This window comes from Pholcus phalangioides, unplaced genomic scaffold (genome assembly GCF_987345545.1).
Source record: "Pholcus phalangioides strain wild (caught in Gottingen) unplaced genomic scaffold, Ppha-v1.0 ptg000015l_1, whole genome shotgun sequence".
Lineage (NCBI taxonomy): Eukaryota > Metazoa > Arthropoda > Arachnida > Araneae > Pholcidae > Pholcus > Pholcus phalangioides.
The window spans coordinates 98,233,281-98,257,786 of NW_028301608.1; the positions used below are offsets into that span (position 1 = coordinate 98,233,281).

Genomic DNA, 24,506 nt, shown 5'->3' on the forward strand with positions numbered 1-24,506 from the left:
AGGTGTGATATCTCCTCAATGCCACTTAGAGTTAAAAATGGAGTGATGCAAGTAAAAATAATAATGAAGGATTGAAAAAAAAGTAATTATTAGCATGTTTGTAATACACAACTTTAAATACAGGAGAAAAAATGTATTTAAATATAATTAAATATTCATACCTCAAAATTAGCCACTCTAATGACACAAGATCCTGGCCTATACCTGAAGTCAGGATGATCCTTTATGTCATACACACTAACTTCCTCCTCAGTCAAGACCTCAGGACTGAAATTGAAAATTTAAATGGATCCTTACAGTATAGTGGTAAGGGCAGAAATAATGTTTCAATTAATTTTATAATGGGCAGAATAATATGAAAAAAGAATGCATAAATCCCAAGCAATGATACTCTAACCCTACTCTGCTCTACTGAAGAACAATATCAATTTCTGATGAAATCTTAATGACTCGATGAAATATCTCATTGCAATGAAAATCCAAATTATATATTCAGAAGAAACAGCTGACTGAATAATAATACAATGATGCAATATCATTAAATATTTACTGAATTGGCACAGACCAATGCAACAGAATCTTGAGGTCAGTAGCAATTAAATCCCTATTGTGAGAAAAGCACAACTTAATAAAATGTATTTAAAATCTTTCAATATTAAAATTGAAATATCTCAAAGCAGCAAGATAATCTTGTAATGGCAGAAACACTATCCAATAGAAGGAGAAACATATAGCATCAGAAGCATAACTATGCCAAAGACCAAAAGCATTGGAAATTCAATGGTAAAGCCTGAATCTGAGTTTCAACAGCCTAAATTCACAGTGTCCATATAAACATTATGAAAAAAACTCCCAGTCTGATTTCAAAAAAATCTCCCAGCCATTTTATTCTTCTTTTCATTACGGCAAAAGCTCAAATTGAATAATTTTGAATGATGTAAACTCACACACAAGCAACAAATAATCTTTCACCAGAAATTCATGCAAACCTTACAGAAACATGATTGCAAAAGCACAAAAAATGTGCTAGATTGACATGCATAAAGATATATAATAGAGGGGGAAATATACGTAGTTTTCTCATATTTTTTTACACACTTACTGAGGTTCTGCACCAGCATGGTATGTTTTCATCCATGTGACAAGAGCTGTTCTACCATTATGATCAACTTGTTTGACTACACCATATTCATATGGTCTAGATTCTGGGTAAGACAAAAGAAAAGTTTTCCCAATGAAAATAGCATAAAAATTCAAAAAAGTTATTGATGATGTAGTGGATAGAAAGAATTGTCCAAATTCTAAATTAAATACATATATAAATTCATACCTTTATTATCAACGACGAAATCACCAGGAAAGAATTCATGTCCATCGAGGTGGTGTACGGGGTAAAGGTGGGTCGAGGGAACATCATTTTCAACAGAACCATCCTTCAATAAAAAAAAGAAAAGAAAAACAATGAAAAAAAATTATAGGCACCAGACTATATTGAAAATTTGAAAGCACATATAATCCACAGTTACTCTTATTATAGCCATCATTAGAGTATTACCAATTGTCATAACCTTGGTAGCATGTAGGTAACTATGACTTTGTTCATGAATTAAAATATTGTAGTTAATATACTGTGGCATTTTATCATAGAAGAAAATTATGCAAGTTGCATCTAGTTATACTCACTTTTTTTTTCTATCATGATCTTTATACATAATCACTGACATAAATTATGAAAATAAGAGAAAAACTCAACAATAATGTATTGGAATTCACACTCGTGAATTAAAAAAGAATGAGAGAACCTAATCACCTGCCACACAACATGTGCTTTGGTTTCTGTTATGAGGGTTTCAGTAACAACTTTATCACCAGGTTTTAAGGGAAGGATCTCTTTGGCAACACGTCGACGAGCTCGTCTGATCTTTTTCCTCTTCAGCATTTTTGTTGCTAAGCTTGGGCCTTTCTTTGTTTTGTGCCTTAATCCTGTAAGTATCAATTGATTAACCAGCATACTGAATATGAAAAATACAGCATTTTATACATTTTTACTTCCTTACTGAACTTTATACAGAAATAGCTTTCACGCATAGCTTTACCACAATTCAATGCACAACAATTATGATGATTATCAAGTGACACAATTTTTGTTCCTGCGGGTACAGTCTCATTTTCCAATGGCATTCGATTATAAAAGGCAGAAAATAGCAAAATTATGTTTTAAACGCTGTTTTTGAACATGGGAGAGAGAATGTTATTTAGAGGTTAAATACCTGAAAAGCAGGATTATGTTACTTTAGCAAAGTATCACAAAAATATTATGCAATAAATGATAAATGGCAGCTTTTCCCTAGAATTGTCAGTTATTGATCTCGCCAATTATGGATATTCCATTGCTTTAAATGTATCCAGCTAGCATTTATACTCAGGAAAAGAAAGCACATAAATATTTTTTTAATTTAAAATTTTAGTTTAACTACTAATTTTATTTTTTGTGAAATGTCTAGATACATGACTTATATTCTGAAAGTGATTGCAGAGTTCCCAAGATACCTGTACAAAATAATATCTGTACAAAAAGTTCTTGTTTTGTCAAATCAGCAATCCCAGTCACCCAAATCAGTGAATGGTAAATGAAAATATTCACAAATATTGATCCCTTTACCACAAAAGCAATGTTTGAGGGCAATAATAATCCTTTTCATAATTATTCAGGCTAAGCAAAAACAGAAATGGTGTCCGGAAAATACAAAACTCAATAATAATATAAACTATAATTAGGAATCTTCTAATCAGGAACAAGGGGGTTTTTTTTGTTTTTTTTGTTATATAGTGTAATTAATAAACTGCCCCTAAAAAAAGTTGGATCTTAAGTTTATAACAATCATAAAAAATTTCAATAAAACAATTTTTTCCCCCATGTACATGATCTTGTTAACACCATTTTCAGCATGAAGTAAACATATCTAGCTATCAAAGTTTTGGAAGTGAATGAGCAATTACCTATTCATGTGTAGGCAGATATTCATATACAAGGTGATCAAAAAATTCATGAAACCATAACTTTAGAAAATTGTGAAAATTCAAAGATAAAATTTATTTGTATTTGTATAATTATATGGCAGCACAAAACTGTCACAAGTTGTATCTTGCCAGAAATTTCCATTAAATCTGTTAGATTTAAAATAGATGTTTTCTGATGGTAGATAACCATGACTATTTTACAAGCACAATAAATTTTTATGATCGAGCAGTACTTTACAACATTCTTACAAGAAAGTTGTTGAAGCATTTAAAAAAGACCCTCCCAAATGTTCATGAACCTGACAAGACCACAATTTCTGCTTTGTAAACCAATTTCGAGAAACTGGAAGCATTCATGATAAGGAACGAAGTGGTCGCCTTTTTGTTCTGTGTCCTGCGAAAATGAACAAAATTAATAATAAGATGTTGCAATCGCCAGGAAAGTGTGTGAGAAAGCTCACATCACAATCACGTGTATCATATTGAAATGCACAAAAGACACTGAAGAAATTACATCTTCATCCATATCTTGTTCATATCGTTCAAGAATTGAAAGCATCTGATCAGCTTGAGCAATTATGCTGCTGTAGGTGAATCAGGCCATTTATTCACGCTAATAGAATAAGAATAGAGTAAATTTCTCACACATGAAACTTGGTTTCACCTTTCTAGATGTGTCCATAGCTGAAACACAAAACAAGCGAATATAAAGCACATAAATCTGCATGTCTTTCAGTAGAGTCCGCTGCATTCATAAAAAAATGGTGTTCAGTACGCTGTGTCACGTCGAAAGATAGTGGGCCCAATATTTTTCAAACAGACAGTGGATGGAATGCACATTGACATAATCAAGCAGTTTATTGAGTTACTAGAAGAGGATGAGCAGTTTTGCTGGTTTCAGCGGGATGGAGCAACCTGCCACATGTCCAATGAGAATGTCATTTCTCACCAAGGTTTTTGCTGACTGCCTCATTTTTAAAGGGCTCTGACCTCCATGTTCCTGATTTGTTACCACTGGATTTCTTCATGTGGGGTCACCTAAAAGCACATGATCATGTGAACAACCCACACACCATTAATGAACTCAAAGTAAGCATTCAGGGAGTGGTTAAAAAAAATGTGTTCGTACATTTTTGAGAGAAAAGTATCCTCAAATTAATATATGTACATGCATTCAAAAAAAAAGGATCATAGTTTGAACATGTGTGACAACATTCAAAATTGCCATTTTTGTTTCCAAGGATATCCCATTTTTTAATTTATGTTTGTAGTTCTATTCATTTTAGTATTTTGTATTAAAATATTTTGACTCCAGTCACGTGACTTCCTGATAACCTTGTATTATAGCTGATACAAAAGAATTTCATAAAGTGGGAAACAATTGAATAAAATATGTATACATCAAATCAGACAAAGATAAATGATGGTTTTTGTTCATGTATATCACTCACCTTTACTTCTGTCAACTGATGAAGCGGAATGACTAGTTACAGACGTGGAATCTGAATATATTCCATCATCGTTATCATCATCAATGTCTTCGAATTCAGAATCACTACCTTCTATTCCATTGCACATAGCAGCCATATCCTCATCACCTGCACCCTGTTGTTTTTCCGAGGACGGTTTTGGCTTAGAAATGGGAATATCAGAAAAATTGTCCGATGATTTTAAGAGCGCAGCCATCTCACTTCGCCAGTCATTCAAGGATATTATTCTGTAGCTGTCCTTTATCACAAGATAGTTTCTATCACCGATCTGAAGAGTACACGGTTCAAATATGTTCATCATCTTGATTCTGTAAAGTGAAAAATATATATTTTCATGACAAATCAAATGGCCTCAATAAGTTGTCACTCGAGTTATCAAGGAATTATTATGGCTTAAGCAGAGTGATGGCTTAAGCAATGTGCTGTCAGCTTCAATGCTCAATACTTTGTATATCGTATAAAATATTGCTATTATATATTGTTATATCGTTATTCAAATAATGCATCATTCATCAAAATATAAATTAAAGCTACAATATTAAGATTTATGGATAATAGAAGAAAAAAAATGAATTTTTGAACTTTTTAAGCATTTAATACTCAATACTGTATTATAGTTGACTACACAGGTAAACTGCATACCAGTATTTTTCACTGTATACTGATCAAAGCTAATGTTAGAATAGTTAGAATTTCTCTACAACATAACCAATGCACATTAATTTCATATGTACATGACATTTAATTTCAGTGATTTTGAATTTCTTATAAGTAGTTCATGGTACAAATATGAGGTACACGAGACCAAATTTTGACCTAAGGAGGAGATCCCTTAACAAGGCAAAACAGACATTAGACAGTCTTCTCAACTGGGGCAAAAATGTCTGGTTGATCAGAAAAGATATTTTGTTTAAATTTGAAGCCCCAAATTAATGGGAGCCCATGCAGGAATTAGGTCCAGCTTGAACAGTCTTTAACGCTTTAAGAACTTTGGTTTTTTTAGTTGGAAAATGAACTTCTGGGTCATTTTCTTTATTTGAGCTGTTCCATTTTGATATACAATGGCTTTTATGGTCACTTTTAAGCATATAACAGTGTTGTTAAACTTTTTTTTTTTCAAAGGAAGAAATTGAAAAATCTATTCCTCTCTCTCAAACTTTTCCACAGTGAGAACCAAAATTAGTGATGAGTGACCAGGGGTTAAATAACATTGCCTATAGAAGCTGGATGAGACTGAAGCAAAATGATGACTTAACCAGGGTGTGATGACTTACCAAGGTCTCACTCTACATGTAATTTTTTTTCAACCGAATCATACTCAGACATTGCTGGGAAAAACTTACGATTTCAGATCATCCCCCATTATCAGGTACTTGGGTTGTTCAACATCGCCTTCACATTTTGCTTCTTCACGGTAAGCCCTACAAACCCACTGAACACCAAGTGACACTACTTTCACCTAAGACATAAACATACACAAAAGTAAAATTGAATAATCAAATTCATATAAGCACTTTTGAAAAATAATATAAAAACAAAGATAAACAGAAACATCCAAAAAGATATCTCACGCTTTCAACTGTAACCCGGATACTCCTTGATAAATTCTTTAGTGCTTCCTCTGATGTTGTATTCAGATTCAGCCACTTGACATCCTCAAAACAATAGGGTGGACCATAAAGTTGTTGCCCGGGATAGAAACTGAATTTTTTAAACTCTGATGACTAGAAATTGAAAGAAAAGTAAAACGGTTATTAAAACAGGGATGCATGGACAATTTTTTTATTTTCACCATTACCTTGTTTGAGTATGGTATATGGAACTGAAAGAGACTTTTTTTCCACACAACTAATCAAAATTCTATAACTCAGACATTAACTAAATATAATTCCTAAAAAAAAAAGAGGGCACCCAGCACAGTTGTTGAAGCTACATGTTACAGTATTGTAACATTAGATACAATAACAGCTTCACAAATCAGACATTTGACCTACATTACTGTGTATCATACATACCCTGATGTAAAATCAGTCATTTCTAACAGCACTCTGCTTATAACATCAGTTTTCAAAGGTCTCAGCTAGCATAATCAGTGATTTTGATTTGCTGGTTATCAGGTTTACCATCTTAGGATTTTTTTTTTTAATTTAATCTACAGGTCTGACATTACACTGAAGTCTGACTGAAGGGTTTTTATATGACAAATCCTCAAAATACTCAGCATTATTTTACAAAAAATGAAATCAAATCAGTCAATTATAATAATTCAACAGTTACGTAGGCCTATAAGTGAATCCCACTTATGTTTTTCAAAAAACTATTGTGAAAAAAAAAAACATTGCAAGCGGGAAAATGCTTTGAACAAGAAATCTTGATGAGTATTAGTAAGAGTTGGGACTATGAAAATGAGTCATACTAAGTGGGAAAGGTTTTAAATGATGTTATAAGCAGAATCCACTGTAGGTAAATATGATAAATCCATATCTATACATAATTGCTAATTATTATTCATATTAGCCATGGTAAGTTCAATAAATTTCACTGCATTTATAGATTTTACTGGCGATTACGCATAATTTCCAAATGAGTAAGCTTAATAAATATGGAAGAAATCATATCATGGAAATATAAGTTTAATTCATGCATTTATCAGTTTTGCCCGTATGTGATACGTACAATACACACATTTGGCCATAAAATCTTAAAGATAAATGTGAAGAAGATAGAAAAATAAAATTCTTAATAAATCTTTTTAATGTTGGCTTTCTTCATATTTATCAACATGTAGGCCTACAAACCATAAACCAACCTTACCAATCGAATTCACCATTCAAACCCAAGTTTGAGAATAATATCTGGTAAATTTATGTAATTCATTGATGATTTGTCATCTCTATTAATATGAGCAGAGAATCATGCATAGTCACTGGTAAATGTGATAAATTCACAATATTTATCAAACTTGAAGAAATTATCATTGCTTATGCATAATCACTGGATTGTTCACATTTATCGTAATATATCTACTTATAACTTGATAGTATGAGACTATAACTTTCAACTTGTCAATCTCCACTGGTCAAGCGTTTGAGAGTAAATTATAAATTCCAAAAGTGATGATTGTTATTTTTCCATAGGTGGTAATAAGCAAAACTCATTGAGTATAAATTATTCTGCTAGGTAAACTACTTGGCTAAATGGGCAAAACCACTAACAGAATTGTGTGCAACTACTTCATGCTCATGAAATACAAAGTTCTGCCATAAATTTAAAATTATCAAATTTGTTTTGGAAAAAAAAATGTTTTTTTAATTCAAAAGATGTTCAATGAAAAAGTTTAAATAAAATGATTGAATGCATGTAAAAACTGATAAACACCTACCCTCTCTCGCTTATCTAAAATATCGTCCATATCCAGAGCATCCAAATCAGACATGACACATCTATAAAATAAATAGAAGAAATTTCTGAATGAATTCATTGTAGTATAAATCAGAAAATTTTAAAAAAGTTTCTTTGGCAGAGTTTAAAATTTCTATGAACATAATCACACGCAGTAGTAGAGGTGGCCAACTTCTCACTGTTCGAGAGCCAACATAATGGTCAGATATAGCGTCACAGGCCGCACCAAAGAAAACACACCTGTGTATAAGCCGAACCAGTAAAATAACGTAGAAAACTTGCATACTTTTCCCCGCGAAATAAGTAATATGGTGAAATATGGCAATTTAGTCATTGAAAATTTTACTCTAGGTTGCACTTCATAAATGTGTGCATATTCAATGTTTATTTTGTTGTGTTTCAAGTTAGATACAATACATCCAAAATTTATTTTCTTCAGCAAATTATTCCATTTAACTGCATCCATAGTTTGAATTTTACCAACTTTTTTTTTTTTAATTTTCTGCAATTATTTTTTTCTTACCCCTGATTTGGCAACTGGTAGGGGTCCCATGGGTCAAATAGATGGTCAAGGAAATGATTCACGAACCAGTAGACTATGAGAGGAGGGATGAAAGCATTCCAAAAGCCAATCATGTGGATAGGATGGTATTGATTATCCAACATGTGTGTGTAAATATGTGATATCAAAATAAGATGTAATAGCTCAAATAATTATCTGAAAATAAATTTAATACACAGTATTTTTACCTAATCACGGCCGCACAAATTCACCTTGCAGGCCACACAGTACCATTCGACATTTTAATTGTTTTCTTCGCCAATGAATGGTGGGAGTATTTCCACTCAGTGTTTTTTGCTTTATAAAAATCAAAGTTGTCTTTAATGGGTTAAATTTGGCCAGCTGTTTACCACCCCCTGCACTATACGGTGAATTTTTGGATAAAACAAATCACCTCCATCCGATGGACAATTGGCTGCATGTAGGTATGTCAATTCATGATGGTTCACAAAAAAGAAATTGTTGTTTAACTTAAATATGTGATTCTATCTCTCCTTGGCATATATAACATTCACTTTATTCTTTATATTGATTTTTTATTCAATGATGTTTTATCGCGATTTATATTTTTTCATTGAATTTTGAGAAAAATGGCTTACAAAAGCTAATGCTCAACTTTCAACTATACATATGTCACAGTCCAAGTACAAAGTCTAGTGTTTACAAAGTGGCCACCCAATTTGCATATTGTTCAGAATTCAGCAATTGATTGTTTCATTTATAAAGATACACTTCTGAGATGGACTGAAAAGCAATGACCAATAAAGATAAGCTGTAACAAGCTGAGAGTAAAGAAAGAAAAATTTCTTTACCTGGAACCATCAGGAAAAACCAAGGTCAAATCAGACTTGACAGCCTTCACCATACCCACCCACGAATTTCGAAACACTGCAACGTCTGCTTGAAATTCCTAGGGCACACACACATTCATGCGTAATTATAAGAGAAGCAGCTCTCTGATTCAAATGTTATAAACAGGGTTCGTAAATATCACATTTTGAAAATATCCGATATTTTTGATAAAATGGTGAAACTACTGTTTATTTATTATAAATGTTTTAAGCATGACATAAATTAAAAAAAAGAACATTTCACTTCATATGAACACTTCTTTTGCTGTTTATTAATAAAATATTTTAAACTTCATCTCTTGCCCTCACATCTTATATTTTCATGTGTATATCTAACTAGCTGATACCCGGCGACGTTGCCCGCCCCGTAAAAAATGCATATATGTATAGCTTAATAATTATTTCTTAATCAAAAAAATTTCTGCATCAAGTAAGAAAAAATTACTTTCATTTTTAAATATTTTAATTAAAAACTTCAGGCAATTGCTTGTGGATACACAATATTTTTTGTTTTCCCATCTGGTGTGTAGATGCACAAAGTTTTAGGATTACCAACACACGAACAGGCGACGTAAAGCTGGGCTCAAGTAGGTTGATACCTGCCATTACTAACAACTGGCCTTGTGCTTTGTTGATTGTCATGGTAAAAGCTAAATGAATCGGGAACTAATCGCTTGAAAGTGAATGGCATTTCTTCAGTGATAATTGGGGTATGTGGAATGAAGACGTCTTCTCCTCCAGCACATCCAGTTAGAATCGTTGCTTCAATCATGTAAGTATGCAATTTCTTCACGCAGAGTCTGTTGCCATTGCAGAGTATCTGTGTCTCCAAATTTTTTAAAAGCATTATAGTTGCTCCGACTTTGAGGGTCAAGTTGTGTGGTGGCACACCCGGAATATCCACAGATACAGCACTGTCTGCGCTGTGTCTGTGACAGTGTCAACCGATTTGTAAGATGTGGAGTCTCCCGGAATAATTTTTAGGATTTTTTCGTTGATTTTGTTCACACTGTCATTTTTCGGTGCCAGAATCGCTCTCTCACAAAGCCACTCATGGTTTCGGCGATTTTGTTGAATGTTTGGGAAGACTTTGTCTGCAAGTTCTTGAACTGAATTTAACAACTGGCAGAATCCATTTGGGAACGAAATGAGTCAGTGCTTGAGTCTACGGGAATTCTTCCATTGCCAAGTTTGATCAACTGATGTGAAAATTATAGCAGTGCTGAGTCATTTTGCAGTTGAACTCGCATGTTGGTGGATAATGATAACTTTTTAACTTCGTACCAGAGTGTTAACTTTGTGCCAGAGTTTTTTAAATTGAAACTATACCTATACGATGGGCGGTTGATAAGATAAAGGCAGCATTATCACTTACAGAACACCCTGTATATAGGCTAGCTGAAATACCCGGCGCTTCCCGGGTTTTCTTCAATTACTGGGAGGATTGGAAAAGTGACAAACCGTTATAAAGGAATAAACTGTTATAATAACAGAATTGAAGGTGTGACAAACCCCATTGTGGCATATATACACGTCTGAAACGCATTGTTGGGAACCACGGTAACCAAAGTAAACGTTCCGAAAGTGATTGTAGAGGCCCCAAAACCATTGTTGCCCGGCAGTTTTTCGCCCATTTCGGGCATTTGCCCAGCTCTGACGAACTTTTAAAGTAGCCTACGGTTCAATCCCGGACCTGTTTGGTATATATGCAAAATCTGGCGACGATTGGTCTAAAACTGTAGATTTGTATAAAGAGCATACATACATACATACATACTTTCACATTTATATATAAGATTATATAAACTGAAGAGCCAAAGAAACTGGTACAGGTATGCGTATGCAAATAAAGAGATATGGAACCAATCAGAGTATGGCGCTGCGGTCGGCAACGCCTATATAACACAACAAGTGTCTGGCATAGTTGTTAGATCGGTTACTGCTGCTACAATGCCAGGTTATCGAGATTTAAGTGAGTTTGAACGTGGTGTTATAGTCGACGCACGAGAGATGGGACATAGCATCTCCGAGGTAGCGATGAAATTTGGATTTTCGCGAGTGTACCGTGAATATCAGGAATCTGGTAAAAAATTAAATCTACGACATCGCTGCGGCTGGAAAAAGATCATGCAAGAACGGGACCAACGACGACTGACGAGAATCATTAAACGTGACAGACGTGCAACCCTTCCGCAAATTGCTGCAGATTTCAATGTTGGGCCATCAACAAGTGTCAGCGTGCGAACCATTCAACGAAACATCATCGATATGGGCTTTCGGAGCCGAAGGCCCACTCGTGTACCCTTGATGACTGCACGACACAAAGCTTTATGCCTCGCCTGGGCCCGACAACACCAACATTGGACTGTTGAGGACTGGAAACACGTTGCCTGGTCTCACGAGTCTCAGTTCCAATTGCTTCGAGCTGATGGACGTGTACAGGTATGGAGACAACCTCATGAATCCATGCACCCTACATGTCAACAGGGGACTGTTCAAGCTGGTGGAGGCTCTGTGATGGTATGGGGCGTGTGCAGTTGGCGTGATATGGGACCCCTGATACGTCTAGATACGACTCTGACAGGTATATAAGCATCCTGTCTGATCACCTGCACCCATTCATGTCCATTGTGCATTCCGACAGATTTGGGCAATTTCAGCAGGACAATGCGACACCCCACACATCCAGAATTGCTACAAAGTGGCTCCAGGAACACTCTTCTAACTTTAGACACTTCCGCTGGCCACCAAAATCCCCAGACATGAACATGTTCATAAGATATTGAACATATCTGGGATGCCTTGCAATGTGCTGTTCAGAACAGATCTCCACCCCCTCTTACTCCTACGGATTTATGGACAGCCCTGCAGGATTCATGGTGTCAATTACCTCTAGCACTACTTCAAACATTAGTCGAGTCCATGCCACGCGTGTTGTGGCACTTCTGTGTGCTCGTGGGGGCCCTACACAATATTAGGCAGGTGTACCAGTTTTTTTGGCTCTTCAGTGTATGTCAGGGGTTAAGCTACGGTGGCATTTTTCGCAAAATGCGAAAGGAGATCTTAGAATGCGAAAGAAGTGGTAGCCACTTTCACAAAAATGCATACAGGAGGTACGGAACGAGTAGACATCCAACCATCAATCATTACATTAGCTTTGTAGCATTTCGCTACAGCTTTTCTCCCCGTTTTCGCTTTTTTGCGAAAAGAATTTATCTAGCTTAAACCCTGGTGTATGTATATATATATATATATATATATATTGTTATAGTTTCATTTTTATATATATATATGAACTGAAAGCGAATCATGTGAACTGGAAAGAGAAAGAAAAAAATATGAACAATGAAAATTTCAAAAATAAATTAATTGAATTCAAAAATGATAAAAGTTATAGCTAATGTCTAGAGCTCTCCATCAGGGGGGGAACACCCTGACATTGGCCATATATATATTACATATTATGAGAATGATTTGATATTTTGTTTTTGAGAGTGGTTTGATATTCTCATTTGAGAAGGATTTGATATTTCCAGTTCAAATATCAAATCATTTTCAACTGAAAATATCAAACCATTTCCAAATGATAATACGAGACAAAATATGAAACCGTTGTCAAATGAAAATATCAAACCCTTGTCAAACAAGAATATCAAACCCTTGTCAAACAAGAATATCAAACCCTTTTCAAATGAAAATATCAAACCCTTCGTGACTAAAAATATCAAACCCTTCTTGACTAAAAATATCAAACACTTCTCAGCTGAAAATATCAGGACGCAGTAGCTCAGATCAATAAGATACTCACCTAAAGTACCAAAGGGTGTTTGGAGGTGTTGCGAGTTCGATACCCTGTTCGTCCTTGTCAGAAAACGTTCCTGACACGGGGTAAAACAGAAATGGCAAATTACCACAGAAAAAATTGCTACCACAAGGAGCCCCCCATTGAGGGGTTAGCACACCAACCTCTCGAGAAATGAGTATAAAAAACACAAGCCTGCTATTTGGAATCAGCAATAAACTGTAGGTCTCGGTCTATTTAGCCCTCGTGTGCAGAAAATGACCATGGTGCGACAAAAATTATCAATGAGAGCAAAAAATATCAAATCCTTCTCAGAGCTGAAAATATCAAGCCATTCTCAAACGAAAATATGAGCCTGAAAATATCAAACAATTCCAGATTGCATGTGAAGACATCTATTTTTGAAGAAATCCATTTATTTACTGATTGAAAAATTTGAAGAATTCGTGTGTAAATTCACTAATATTTAAATCATGAAAATATACAATTATACATATTGATACATTTAATGTGTATTTTGATTGAAAATATCAAATATATCAGATATCATGATATTTTGAAAATAAATATCATTTTATATATATATATCGATTGATATATATCGACGAACCCTGGTTATAAACAAGAAAAGTAACATGAGAAAGTACTATAACTATCAAATAATTATGAAGCTTTAAAATAACTCATTCTCAGGAACGTATTTTTAAGCATTACTTAATGCAGTATTTTTAATCTCTCTCTCATAGTATTTCAAAGTTTATGTACGTTAAGGTTTCGTTATAAATAAACCAAGCACAAGAACTATAAATTAATTGGGTATGATATGCAGGTGCATAAATTTTTTCACACAAGTTAAACCATGGATTGACAAATTGAAAAAAAAAATTCAGGCACAGCTAAATTATCAGGAACAAATTGATATGAAAAAAAAGATACAAAATAATACATTACTACGTGGAAAAGTTCTAGAACTTATTTTATAACGGAAGAATGTATATATATATATACAGATAGGGCCTGTTTTTATATTTGGTGTTTCCTTCAAAGTAACTACCTTGTGCAATTATTCATTTTTGCCCTTGTTCATACAATGATGTAAATACGGATTGCAAGAATTTTTTTTTCACATACTCAAGTGCCTTCGTTGCTGCTCACTGCAGTTCTTTGGAGCATGAGAATCATTGCCCCTTAAGGGGGAGGAGTAGGTTCCAAAAACCCATGGAAAACTATCCAACTTTGGGTATAAGTTTATCGTCACTGAGTTGACATACCTAGATTTTATATATATATAAAGAGCTTCATTTCGATCACTTATTATTTTAAAAACATTATTACAGTAAAACCCCTCTTAATGGACCTTCCTCACACACACACACACACACACACACACACAGATGCTGTCACCTCTCTCTCTTACGGATGAATAATTAATAATTTTGTATAATAAAAGATTAAAGTATGCATTTCAAATCCCTAATTAAGGGACACCCCTCTTTAACAGACAAATTTTTTTTGTCCCGCCGGTGTACGCAAATTTTACTATAGTATAAAGGCTATGAGACTTCACAAAAAAATCCTATATTTTCAACCTCTTCTAAACTTTGAAGTCATAAAATCTCATTAAAATAAAGCAATCAAAATTATGTTCTTTATACACCCACACAAACAAACAAAAAGTTATTCAATTTGGTTTTTTAATAGATCCAGAGTAATGTGTACTTGAATCGAGAAACATGATTTTTTTTTTTTTTACAGGAGAGGATCTCAAAGTCACGTGTCTAATAGCACAGCTTCCACCAAAAAAATCCAAAAAAAAAATTTAATTTTGAACTAACTTTTTTTTATAGCACTATTTCAGTATCCTATAAGATTGACTCAAGCCAAAGCAAAAATGACAAATGACTTGCTTACAAAACCAATTTTTGGCCAAAACAGTGTACTAGAAACCACAGATAATTCTTTTCTGTCTCTCCTCATATATATTACATTCTTTTTTTGGAGTCTTCCAAAGTGCAGTCTGTCAACTCTCTTCGAAAATGCACAGCAAGTTTTGAAAACGTACGTTTTTTAAGAATGCTCTTTCCAGACCACTTTCAGTGGCAAAGTAAGTAAATTACAAGATCCGATGTAAATAAGGCAAGGTGGACCAGATAGTTTTACTGCGTTCTCCATCCTTTTTTAAAGGGATTGGTTCACATTTTACTGTTCAATGCCAGTGTAATCATTTTTGACAAATGAAGCACTTCTATTTCTAGCTCTTTGCTGAGCATTGTAAATATTGTTTATGCCTCTTCACATGCCTTAAAAATACAGAAGACAACTGAATGTTATCGGGAGCATCAGAATCACCAAACCTAGAATAGACCTATGTATCCAACTGCTTTGAAATGCAAACTGTTGTTTCACCTATTTTCACCATAATTTTGAATGATGAATGTTAGTTACTGTTCAAGATCATGAAGTAATAAATACAAAATTATTTTTTCCATCCAGACAGAAGTTTTAATGACTACTATACTTGTTGAACCCTCAAACTAAGCAAATGAAAAATTAATAAACCAAATGGTCCACATACAGCCCCCAAATAACCTTAAAAACAATACAATTTCTGCTTTGGTAGAATCATTAATTACATTCTGCAACATTTGTAATATTTGTCAATATATCTATGATTCCCTGCTCAATTAAAATTAATTTCACAAATTTTGTCGATAGGATTTGGTAAAAAAGTGGGAAAAGTAGGACATTTTACCAAAAAGTAGGAAAAGTAGGACGAGTGGGAGCCCTGTATAACGTATAGTCTGGCCCTTCTAGTGTTAAGTCAATTCTTTACCCGAGGAAAAAAGAGTTTTATGACGCAAGATCGGGAAAATAAATATTTTAGAACTATGGAAACATGACATTTTGACAGGTAATCTGACACCAGAATGGACTTATGAGCTAGTGCATTATCGTGATGTAGCACGCACAACTTGGCTTTCCAAAGATCTGGTCGCTTATGTCTCACAGAATCATGCATATGTTTGAGGACTCGCAGTTCCCTCCTCCTGGTGTCAGATTACCAGTCAAAACATCACATTCCGATACTTCAACACTTAGCAGCTTAATCCCTTTATCTCGCCCCAGGTGACATTTTTCTCGGATAAAGAATTTGCTTGAGGGGCAACAATTCTCAGGTTCCAAAGCAACGAGCAGCGATGAAGGCACTGGAGGATGTGACAAAGAAAGGCTTGCAACCGACATTTACATCTTTGTATGAACAATGGCCAAAAAAAAATTCATAATTACATAGGGTAGTTACTTTTCAGGAAACACCAAATAAGCAAGTTCTATCTGCATTCATTCTTCCATAATAAAATAAGTCTCAGAACTTCTTGAAAGTAGTAGTATTTTCTTGAATGTTATGGGACTTTATGGAGCCCCTTTCCATGACGGTAGAAAATAAGAAAATTTTACGTTCTCCTCAGACTCAAAGTTAGTAATCAGACATGAAAAATTTTAAGCTTCAGCACCAATTTTTTAGTCATCATGGTGGCCTGGCCCCTGGAATTCCCCAAGCCCAGAAATGAAAAAAATTATGGCAGTTATCCATGAAAAAAAACTCTCACAAACACAACCTCTGTTATATAACAGATACTTTTTTTTTTAATTACGTCAACAGGCCTCAATGTATTTTGTTATCCATTAACGGACACTTCTTATTAGCAAACAAAATCTTCAGTCTCATGAATGTCCATTATAAAAAGGTTCTACTGTAGTGTGAAATCAAGATCGTTAGTTATTCAGATAAATGGTCTCAGAAGAAAAACAACAATGCCCTAAAACACCCAGATAGGATTGCAAATCCATCCCACCAACAGACAAAATCTGGCCAATTATAACTTACTCCTTGTTTTAAAAAAAAAACTGACACACCTGATTCTGGTCTCACAATGAGGTATTATCGCAGCTGCCAAAATATAGCTGCAGCAGCAGAGATTCAATTTTTTTTTCAACTTGGAAAAGTTATTTGAAGAAATGTAAAAAATTGCTTGTGGGTTCATAATAAAATCCTTCATTCGCTGTCTTAGGCATTTCAAATGTTTGGGTTTTTTTTTCAATACAGTAAAATCCCTCTTAACGGTCATCCCTATTTTACGGAAAAATAATCATTTATCCTCATATATAATAAAAGTATGCATTTCAAACCCCTGATTATCGATTAATGGTCACCCCCCCCCCTCTTTTGTGGAAGAATATTTTTGTCCCACCAGTGTCTGCAAAGATGTGGCATACTATTGTTAGTTGTTAAATATTTACCTCCATTTGGAACAGATTGCTGCTGTCTACTCCAATGACAACTTGCTTGGTACCAACAACTTGAACAGCGGCTTTGACACTCGTGTTTCTGCAGTACCCAAGTTGTGCATCTTTACCTTTAACTAGTTTTCTCACTACATCACCAGGCATCAACGATCGGTCAAACAAACGAACCTAAAAAAATAGTGTTTATAAATTGCTGTATTTTAGAAATATATGACATCCATATTTGTTTACAGCATTTTTTTCTCAGCCACTTCAATGGGCATTTTGATTGTTTTGACCTTGTGTTTGTATAAATCTATATTTATATTTCTGAGACTCTTACTGTATGACAGTTGTCAAAATGAATCCACAATTTTCTACCAGTCTTCAAAACATACTGCATGGATTATGCTAAACACAGGACACAATTTGAACAATCCAGCCTATTTACATTTTTTTCCCACTTTTAGAAATTCAAAAATTTGTTGAAAAAAGGTAACCCCCCCCCCCCCACCTCATTTATGATGTTTGCAAGGGAAGCCAGAATCTTATCGACAGGGAAGAGATCCCGTTTTGAGGATACAACCTCTTGCCAAGAGCAGTCGAGTTCAATCACGTAACACCTTACTGCCTTGCATTGAAAAAAAAAAGGGAAATTTTTTTCCCCGCTGTTTGTCCCCGTTTTTCGACAGAGATAGAAATATAATACAGAGAAGTCCTTGTACAGGGTAGGGTGAGGCACAGTGGACCACTTTTGAAGTTTTTATTTATTTTTTTCTCGGATATTTATGAACCAATCTATCAGAAAAAAATCATGAATAATCCTCTATTTTTTTTTATTTACCTATAAATTTCATTCAGTCATGAATCTCGATGGCTATTCGTACGAAAAATTTTGTAAACCAACAACATAGCTGCCAACTTTTGAAAATGAAAACTAGGGAAATTTTCGTGCGGACTCATATTTTATACTAAAACCACTCCCCAATAGAAAAGGGATTTTTCCAAATAAAATAGGGATTTTCCGCACATAAAAGTAAATGCATAGGGAATAAATTCTCCATACTCAAAAACAAACAAGTGAAGTTGGAGGCCAAAACTTCAATGGTGATCTAAAAAAAATATTGTGTTCAATTAGAAACGATGTGAACAAACATTCTACATGAATGACCCAAAAATCATCTGAAGATGAAGGAAAGAAAGCGTCAGTTTTTGAAGAACACCGACTTTTTGTGACACCAGCTTGATGGTTTTTTTTTTATTTCACATGGGCGATGTCAGTCTTTCCACCATGATGATGTTTATGTCCGTAACACAACTTGTACAAAAAGAAAAAGTGGGCCCTTTTCTGGGATGTTTTATTAAAGGAAAGCATCTTTAAAATTGATAAAATATTTTTTTCGTTATCAGTATTCATGTCTTATCACACGTAAGTAACTTCAACTAAGGCGACTTGATAAAAGGAGTATTTAGTATTATCTCTTATGCTAGTGACTATAACTTTAACAAAAGAGGAAGTTTTGACCACATCGCGTCACTATGATCGTCAATTATTATCCAGGACTATTAGCTGCTAAGCTATTTCTCTGCATGATAAGGCGAACAACTCTTCTTGTTACCATCAAAGGGTTTGTAAAACTTCCTTAAAAAAAAGTAATTTCCCACTCTTCTCCCATTTACGACGTGTGACGTCATTTTGAAAGAGAAAAAAAAAACAGAGGCAAAAAGACTTTGCCCCACAAGAAATTCCTTAAGCCAGGTTTTCCTAGGAGTAGAGTTCTTGCGCCGTGAGCAACATGAAAACGCTGATTGGTCAGAAATCTTGAATTTCGGGTTTTTAACCAATCAGTGTTTCCATGCTGCATACGGCGCAGAAATTCGACTCCTAGGAAAACCCAGCTTTAGCGATTGTTTTCAGAAGCAGGGATGCTTTTCAAATGAAGTGGGGAATTTTTAGGGACAATTAGGGATTTTTTGTGGTTTTTGTAAAAATTTAGGAGATTTTAAGAACTTTTCAGGAGGTCGACAGATGAAGCTAAAATTCAGGAGACTCCCGGAAAATTTGGGAGACTTGGCAGAATGTAACAATAGTTGGGAACCTTTGGGGAATTTGCCAAACCTGCCTCTATCTCTTATTTTTGAAACATGTTTATATAGTTGTAATTGAATAATCCTTAATAGAATTATAAGCTATTAATACAAGCTATGCAACAAAATGCATCCCACTGAATGAATGAATGCCAGAACTTTGCCACTAGACTTATCCCGTTGCCGAGATCTCTTCCAGCCCAGCTTCATGGCAGAGTCTGGAACAAAATGTGTCCCACTGTGTCCCAGACATGGGATGTAACCCTGGTATATGTATGGGGGCATAGGAAGAATATTTTTGAATGTGAAATTCTAAGTAAGTTATTTAAATTATTATAGTCATAATTTTCAACCCATCACATGACAATGCAATAAATGATCAAGCTATTTTTTTTAACACATGCAGGGAAAAAATGTACTTTACTGGTTTTTTATTCATTTCATATCAGCAAATTATGATGTTTAAGCTAATAATTTAGAAGTTTCTTTTGAAAAAAATCTAACTAGTTCAAGTCATCAAATAAATACTAGTTCAAGGTTTAAGTGTTTTAACACAATACAGTCAATATGTTTAATTTGCAAACAGTTCAGTTCATGAACAGCAAAAAACTGTTTGGTTTACGAACACAAAAGTTGGCGAAAAGCAAGCCTTACAAACATGCAATTTTCAAGGAAAGCATATTTTAATTTTAGAAGTCTATGGCTACGTAATGATTTCTTCTTTTTCTATTCAAAAAAAGGAAGGAATCAAAAAATCAAAAGAAGAAATAACGGAGGTATTAAACCATGGATTTGTATACAAAACATATGGTACATTTCATCACTTTGATATTAAAGTTATTTTTTGGGTGTTAGTTTGAAGATTTACATTGATTCTACAATATGTTTATAAGCTTTTAAAGTAACGTTGCAAAAGTTCACATAAAGAGCTTCTGGATCTCAAGAATGGATTAAGTTGTTTAACATTGATCTTTGTAGAAGAATCTTTTTTCAATTTAAGAGCAGACGTCTGAAACAAATTCAGTCCATAAACTTAGGGTTGACCTAAAATCCCTAAAGTAGAATAAGCCGAAATCAGTGACATACATTGCAGAACAATCAGTGTAACTGCAGAACAATCTGGAGGAATTCTAAATGTGGAAAACACTACAGTAGGAATTTTTACTACTACTACACCAGGCATGTACCTCATCCATATTCCTGTGCGGAACTTCTAACCAATTGGTATATGTTGGAATGTGTGTGTACATATAGTGAACCTTCCATGAAGTTTGTTTCTGTGCAATACTTGTTATGTGTAGTGCTGCCATCTGCAATCAAATTTCTAAACTATGAATTTATTCTCAACTCATAGTGAGTGAAATGTAATGAATGAATCATTATAGCATTGTAGGCCTCTTGCTCTCTGCAGCGAGACTTTTTAACAGGGAGATTGGCTCACATTCACGCCTCGAAGTTGGGACCCACAGAAAAATGTATTTTTACTGCAGACACTTCTAGTCAGCAGAGGGCTCGTTGCAGAACAATTCAAAATATTCTGCTTTGGGGAATAAAATTAACATGCATGGCTAATGTCCAGCACTACCATGTTAAATTTCTCTAAGTACTTGCGGCCACACTCAAGATGAGGCAGAATAGCAGATCAGCATGCCTGAACTCAGCTCAGGTAACCGACTAAATACACAATTTATGATGAAAAAATATAATTTTTTAACCCGTCCAATGTTTCTGAAGCAATATTGAGTCTGAAGTTCTATAGAAGTACAAAACACCATTCTTCCCTTTGTCAAGTGTGTATCCCGATTCTTTATGTGCTGGATACTTCTTTATGTGCATTTTACCTTCCCTTAACGTTTGGCCTATCAGTTCACTGACACCCTGTATAGGCATTATAGAGATGGTGGCAAATATTGAGTGAACTCGGGCTCATGGACGTTTATTTTCGTTGTGCTTGCTTGCTTAAAATGGATTACACTGCCTTTGTCTACTAGGGCTTTAATTCTACTTAGTGAAATAATATTGCTATGTTTACGGTTGTGGTGAAAACAGAGCCAATATTTTCAGTACGGGGGCAGGGACCCCTTTATCAGCCAGAGGAGTGAAGCCATTCATGGTCCGCAGGCCCACGCCGAATGAAGTTTGGCCTACGGGTGTAGTTACTAATAAAGTAGTTTGAAATCTTTTTTTGTACACATAGCATATGTACGCAAAAATATATATTTGCAATATACATTGTGTTGTGGTATTCATTTTTTTTTTTTTTAATCTATATCCAGAGGTGAGGGAGGCATCATGACAAAAGCGAAATTGAATCTATGGTAGAAATTTCACTACGTTCCCTGTTATGTCTTATTAGCATATTCGCAAGCATCTATGTTAGCGATTGGGCGAAACATTTCCTGCGCTAATGCATTGTTGAATTACATGCCATTTCACTTCCATCGCGCATTGTTGCAGGATATTCTGCTCAGTCGCGTTTCAGCACAGATTTTTTTAAATACTTGACTGTGTTAAATAGCTTCTGTTGGGCCAACCCTAGTAACTTGTAGCTACAAGCCACGCAAAATTTATTTTTCTGGCGATTTTAATTTCACACTTTTTTTTTTTAATTTGGTAGTATGAGTTTACCACCCATTAAATTCCGTGCAGATTATTTCGATTTATAATGTGTGCATTTCGGATTATTTCATGTGTATGTGCTCTAAGGATTATTTCTATTTCAAACGTGGATTATTGTGGTGCGGTGAAGGAAGGAAGATGGGGGAAAAATATATAGATAGCGGTGAAAAAAATTTTTTACTTCCCTTTCTCCTTCCTCACAGGGTTACAGTAGACTCTGCACCAAGAAGGGCGCTTATACTGCTTTTTCACTTCACAATGGATGTTTTAAAGAGAAACTTTGAGTTCTTATCGCCTTCAAATAGCACTGAATTAAACAGAAATTGATAACAAATAAAGGCAATTTCTTTCGAATAATTTAAAAAATATTATTCATTATATGTCATTGGGAGTGGGGGACACAGAGGGTTCATGACCCCCACTCCCTGTACGTCTCTGATCCAATATGCATTTAGGAAGTGGGGCAGAGCTGACAAAATTTTGATGACAAACGAGGAGAAGGGGGTAAACAATGGCCAAAAACCTGCTGACGTAATGCCTGAACGGCCCACTAACGCATGTAAACTGTCCTTTAGCCAAAGTGAGCACATCTATATTAGTAGAAATTTGATTCCACGAAATGTTCCCTGCACGTTGCTATGAAAGTGTCAAGTTTATTATTATGCTTGTTGGTTTTCATTATCATTTCTATGTTGGCGAATTTTTTTCCCGGATATTCCTAGCGGCGGGGATAAAAAAAAGTCGCCAAAAATCGCCAAGTGGGAGGGGGATTATTCCAAAACTGTTCCCTAGGAAGTGAATTGCATAAAAATATAAATATTTTTAGCTTTCACAACATTTGGCAATCACGTGCACGTGATACATTTTATCATTGCAAAACGTTTTTTTCCTTACTGAATTATGCGTTGTGGGGGGGGGGGGACTCCTGAGTGCGTGTCACGTGATTTTGTTCAATAATTTTCTCTGAAATCTAAAAACGTAGTTATTAAATTTAAAATTTCATAAAAACATGGTTAGAAACTTTAAATACAATCAAAACACAAAACATTTTTTTTTCTTTTTTTAATGGTATTCGGGTGTTAATCAACGAAATAAACAAAATCTCAGGACAGCATGCTTCAACTCCAAAACTAGTCGATTCCCAACGCAATATCAAACTAGGAGTTGAAGGGAATTCCTTCATATTGGAAACAACAACATTTAAGAATTCCTAGGGTAGCATTTTAATTGATTACTCGGCCCTTCAGCGGTTTTGTTTACCTTTTTCTCGGAGAGCACCTCTTCCCTGCCATTGGGGTGCCATGCGATCCTGACATGGCCTCTCTTCATCCTCTGCCATTCGGGACAATCCGTGTCCTCCGGCTCATCCTCGTCACTGCTCAAGAACTCCGAGTTCTCGAGGACGAGTCCAACATCCACAAATTTCTTCTTGTTCACTCTGTAAACTGCATCCTCGTCAAAAAACCTACAGATGGTAGCCATGTTTGATATTGGAATTGGATGGTCGTCTAGTTCCAGTTATTCCGATGCAACTCAGCTAAGGATGCATCACCGATCGAAAAGCTCGAGTGCGTCTTAAAAAATTTCTTGTTGTTTTTCCCCCTGCTGGATATTTTTAATTTTTTCATATCTATCCGAGTATCTATAAGAAGCAGAGAATGTGATAATACTTAATATGACCATATTTTTCACAGATAAATACGGGACAATGTTATTAAGACAGACAGACATGACCGCTGACCGCCCAGTGAGACCATCTTGGAGAAAAGTGTCGTGTGGAGGCGCCGGGTAATGATCCCTGTACCTCTCGCACGCCAAGCGAGCGCTCGACCATCTGAGCTACACTCCCGACTGTTATTAAGACAAGGGTTCTCAAACTGTGCGCCTCCAACCCCTGTCAAGGGATCGCCGCGATTAGGGGAAATTTAGAGAACCCCTTTCACAAGACATTCGACTGGGACTTAAAGTTTTAATACATCGGAACTTTTATCGGAGCTAGGGCTGGACCTTGAATCCTGTGAATTACGCGGCCGCAGAACGCGCAAACTAAAGGGGGCCGATAGGGGGACAATTGAGGTTGGGGTGAGGGCACCAAAATATTATTCGCCGCTTGCACTTGAAAAATTTCCATTACCGGTCCTGGTCGGAGAGAGACATGGCCCAACAAGGATGGGGTTCCAGCTCGGGACGATTTTCATGACTTTTTATTACTCTAATCTAACTAGAGTGGGCCTGTTAGACATATTTTTTTCAAACAGAGCACAACTCAGGTCTATCGCCACGGGCGATTTACTACCTAGTGAGTTGTGCCGGAAGTGTAAGTGTAACTAACACACTCTGAGTCCGCATCTAGTGTTGTGTTTGATTTTTCAGTGCTGCCATCTATA

At 35.3% G+C, this 24,506-nt stretch overlaps 1 protein-coding gene across 1 annotated transcript in view; it reads right to left on the reverse strand.

Annotated features, from left to right (window-relative positions):
• LOC149077149 ((E3-independent) E2 ubiquitin-conjugating enzyme UBE2O) overlaps positions 1 to 23,672 on the reverse strand; it is a 54,215-nt gene extending 30,543 nt beyond the window's left edge. Inside the window, exons 1-11 of the mRNA XM_089244872.1 lie at positions 23,380 to 23,672; positions 17,428 to 17,601; positions 9,288 to 9,385; positions 7,894 to 7,954; positions 6,083 to 6,235; positions 5,855 to 5,970; positions 4,473 to 4,819; positions 1,811 to 1,983; positions 1,331 to 1,433; positions 1,103 to 1,205; positions 162 to 267 (exon numbers count right to left, since the gene is read on the reverse strand). Of these exons, the coding sequence (XP_089100998.1) occupies positions 162 to 267; positions 1,103 to 1,205; positions 1,331 to 1,433; positions 1,811 to 1,983; positions 4,473 to 4,819; positions 5,855 to 5,970; positions 6,083 to 6,235; positions 7,894 to 7,954; positions 9,288 to 9,385; positions 17,428 to 17,601; positions 23,380 to 23,601 (1,656 nt within the window). The 5' untranslated portion in view covers positions 23,602 to 23,672. The remainder of the gene's footprint in view (positions 1 to 161; positions 268 to 1,102; positions 1,206 to 1,330; positions 1,434 to 1,810; positions 1,984 to 4,472; positions 4,820 to 5,854; positions 5,971 to 6,082; positions 6,236 to 7,893; positions 7,955 to 9,287; positions 9,386 to 17,427; positions 17,602 to 23,379) is intronic.
• Positions 23,673 to 24,506: the final 834 nt, after the last annotated feature.